The sequence below is a fragment of the Carcharhinus amblyrhynchos genome, chromosome 18 (genome assembly GCF_965287045.1).
Source record: "Carcharhinus amblyrhynchos chromosome 18, sCarAmb.v2.hapA, whole genome shotgun sequence".
NCBI lineage: Eukaryota > Metazoa > Chordata > Chondrichthyes > Carcharhiniformes > Carcharhinidae > Carcharhinus > Carcharhinus amblyrhynchos.
The window spans coordinates 3,900,625-3,904,556 of record NC_137341.1 but is presented as its reverse complement, the minus strand read 5'-3'; the positions used below and the strand labels follow the sequence as shown (position 1 = coordinate 3,904,556).

Sequence of the window (3,932 nt, the reverse complement as noted above, 5' to 3'; positions counted from 1 at the left end):
GAGGCTGATACCGGAGATGAGGGAGTTAGCCGATGAGGAGAGACAAAATAGACTGGGTCTGTACTCGTTGGAGTTTAGAAGGATGAGGGGCGATCTTAGAGGGACGTATAAGATAATGGAGGAGACAGATAGGGTGGAGGTCGAGAGATTCTTCCCGCTTCGAAAGGATAGCAGGACGAGAGGGCACAGCCTCAAGATAGAGCGGGGGGGATGCAGTTTAGACCAGAGTTGAGGAGGAACTTCTTCACTCAGAGGGTGGTGAATCTCTGGAATTCTCTGCCCGTTGAAGTGGTGGAGGCTACCTCGCTGAATATATTTAAGACACGGGTAGATAGGTTTCTGATAGACAAGGGAATTAAGGGTTATGGGGAAAAAGCGGGAAAGTGGAACTGATCCACTTCAGCTCAGCCATGATCTTATTGAATGGCAGGGCAGGCTCGAAGGGCTAGATGGCTGACTCCAGCTCCTATTTCTTATGTTCTTATGTTATCTCCTCCCAAATATCCTCTTGCAGAAAGGGGAAACAGTTCAACATCCTGGTTCATTCTCAATAATCCTCTGTTGCTCCTGTACCAGCTGTGTTCGAGTTGCCGCTTGGGAATTCATCATTCTCTTCTTAGTCATTATTTGTTGGATGTTTTCCTGAAATGTCTTGAAATTTTGAGATACTTTCTTTGGAAAGAGTTAAAGACAGAGAGTGAGCATTCCCCAAAATGTTAACATGAAGCTTTTCGATTCCCTTTGATCATGTGGCATCTTCCAATATTGTGGCTTTACATGTTTATCAAATGAGAGGATATGTCAACAGGAATAAAGGAAATAGTGTGGAATTGAACATTTAGTGCTCAATGTGGAGTAAAATTAGATGCAGCAGTAAAATAGGTATTTTAGAATAGTGTATTGGTGGTTTGAAGAGCTCTTTCTATATTGTTTGAAGCAATTGGTAACACTCCCCACAAATAATATCCCCGATAACTGAAGAGATGGTAAAAGGAATGGCTCTCAACAAACTAAAAGACAAGTGAGTTCAGAGCGTTGCTTAATTTGGAATATTATCTTGTTCTATTATGATTTACTATACTGTATGGAATAGATTTTTACATTTTCAGTCTTATTCTATTTTAAAGGCACGTGAGTTCAGAATATTCTATTTTGACAGCAGATAAAAGTGAATATGTCGAGAGGTACTCAGCATTATCTTTGCTGCGGAGGTAGTAATCAAAATCTTTAACATTCTCTCTCTGAATTGTTCGAGTCACAATTCGCACTAACTCAATGTTGCCGCTCTCTGCTTCCTCATATCTGCCACACTTGCACTCTCTGAACTCAATTCATCAAACCATTGAAACATGTTTCCAATGGAACGTGGAGAAGGTGTGGCTTGGTAACAGTTCTCCGACACCCAGCTATCTTGGGTTCACAGTTGCGAATGAAAGAGGTGATTGGTTCCCCAGTCGACGTCGCTCTTTATCATCGCATTTGCAACAGAACAGTTGGAGACGAGAACAACAGCCAATCAGGCAAATGCGGGCTGGAGGGCGGGTCTCGGAGAAAGGCAATAAAAATGGGGAGGAAAACACCCCAGAGGTATCGCGACGGTGTTGAGTCTGAACAAGTCACAACAGCTGAAGCCATGACTTTCACTGACACTGAGAGGCGAAAGATCAGCGAAATCGCCCAGGTGCTGGCAAAATCACCTGAAGCTTACGGCGCGGAAGCTTTGGCCAGGTAATTTCATGACATTTACATTCCGTTCAAAGCATTTCTGACCAGAATCTGTCACGGTAATTATTGGATTGATTTTCTCTGGAATTGTGAGTTAACTGAAATGAAATTTTCTCCCCAGTATCAACAACTTTGCAAAGCAGGGAGATCAGTGAGCTCAAAGCAAAAGAATGGGGAAATCTCCTGAGATTTCAATGCGTTCCACACGAATGAAGCTCTTTGCATTGAAGAATAATCTTTAGATATTCCAATTTCAATGATGGGTTTGGGGTTGGGGGTTTCAAAAGAGAGAATAATGGTCTTCTTTTTGTTCCTGAAGGTTGTTTGCAACTCATCCTGGAGCCAAATCTTACTTTGATTACAAAGATTACAGTGCTTCCGGTCAAAAGGTCCAAGTGCACGGTGGAAAGGTCATTCGCGCTGTGGTCAAAGCGGCTGACCACTTGGATGACCTGCACAATCACCTGGAGACTCTTGCAGTAACCCATGGCAAAAAGCTTCTGGTGGATCCTCAGAACTTCCCGGTATGTATCAATTTGATCGAATTGTCCTGGTGTCCGTTGCAACAAGCTCTGACCATCCAGTCGCTGGTCATTTCAAATCGACACGTCACTTTGTAAAGATTATAGTCCTGTTCACAATTAAGAATCAAAGGCTAAGCATCTGGTGTTCATTTTACATGTAAAATGTTGGTGAGGACCCCCTTCTGACCAACACTCCACTCACTTGTCACTCCGACTAAAAGAGATGAATTAATTTTTCTTGGATCTTTTTCTTTCACAGATGCTTTCAGAATGCATCCTGGTCACCTTGGCCACCCACCTGCCTGACTTTAGTCCAGCCACCCACTGCGCTGTGGACAAGCTGCTCTCTGCCATTTCCCTAGAACTGAGCTCCCGTTATCGTTAGAAACGCAGCCAGCAAACTGAAGCAGAACGCAGTTTGATTCACATCCTTGAAACCGCTGCGTACACGTTTCCTCAAACTGCGTGACAATAAATCCTCACTCTTTTCAACCAACAATTTTGCCCTAGCCTGTGCTGTTTAATCCAGTTTGCATACTTCATCATGCATTTTCCAATAAAAATTGTTAAACTGCTTCAAATGCTGTTTCCTGAGGAACAATAAAATTTGCTTTCATCAAACGATACCTGGTCTACTGTGTGTAATTCACATAAACACACTCATTTCAGAATAAAAAGCAGAGAAATACTGCAACATAAAGCCCGTCACCTATGTAGAAATTTACACAGTAGTTCAGTGGAAGAGCAAACTGCCCGAGAAAGACTTGTAGCAATTATAAATCCATTGTCTGTCTTGCATTAGCAAATGGCAGATGAGTCAGGTTCATATTGGAGCACCTTCTGATCAGAACTAAGAGCCTGACAGTCTCCATCCTATAGTCTTTACACAGAGACTAATGGAAGAAAGGTTACATTTATCACTGAAAAAGACAGGGGCTGGGATTTTACCGTGCCTCCTGCCATGGGAATTGAACCCAGCGAGGGGGCAGACAATGGAAAGTTCCATTGATCCAAAGATCACAGCATAGATTCATGAAGGGAAGGTGATGTTTGATAATTTGGTGGAATTCTTTGAGAACATCACATGTGCAGTGAACAATGGGGAACCTGTGGATGTGGTGTATCTGGATTTCCTGAAGGCATTTGACAAGATGCTGCACCCAAGACTGCTACATCAGATCAAGGTGCATGGTGTTACAGGCAATGTATTAGCATGGATAGAGGATTGGTTAACTCACAGAATTGGTAAATGGGTGTTATTCTGGTTGGTGATCAGTGACTAGTGTTGTGCCTCAGCGATCAGTGTTGGGACCACAATTGTTTACGGTTTACATAGATAATTTGGAGTTTCCAAGGTAATGTGTCAAAATTCGCAGGTGACACTAAGATGAGTGGCAGAGCAAAGTGTGCAGAGGACACTGAAAGTCTGCAAAGGGGTATATAGAGTCTAAATGAGTGGGCGAGGGTCTGGCAGATGGAGTACAATGTTGGTAAATGTGAGATCATCCATAGGAATAACTGCAAAATGGACTATTATTTAAATGGTAAAAAATTGCAGCATGCTGCTGTGCAGAGGGACCTGGGTGTCTTTGTGCAGGAATCTCAAGGAGTTGGTTTGTAGGTGCAGCAGGTAATTAAGAAGGCAAATGGAATTTTGTCCTTCATTGCTCGAGGGATGGAGTT

At 42.9% G+C, this 3,932-nt stretch overlaps 1 protein-coding gene across 1 annotated transcript; it reads left to right on the top strand.

Annotated features, from left to right (window-relative positions):
• The first annotated feature begins 1,545 nt into the window (after window positions 1-1,545).
• Window positions 1,546-2,873, top strand: LOC145354628 (hemoglobin subunit alpha-like). Its single transcript, XM_080206058.1, has 3 exons — window positions 1,546-1,728; window positions 2,045-2,249; window positions 2,509-2,873. The coding sequence occupies exons 1-3, from the start codon at window positions 1,565-1,567 to the stop codon at window positions 2,632-2,634; spliced, it is 495 nt and encodes a 164-aa protein (XP_080062184.1). The 5' UTR covers window positions 1,546-1,564; the 3' UTR covers window positions 2,635-2,873.
• The last annotated feature ends 1,059 nt before the right edge of the window (window positions 2,874-3,932 follow it).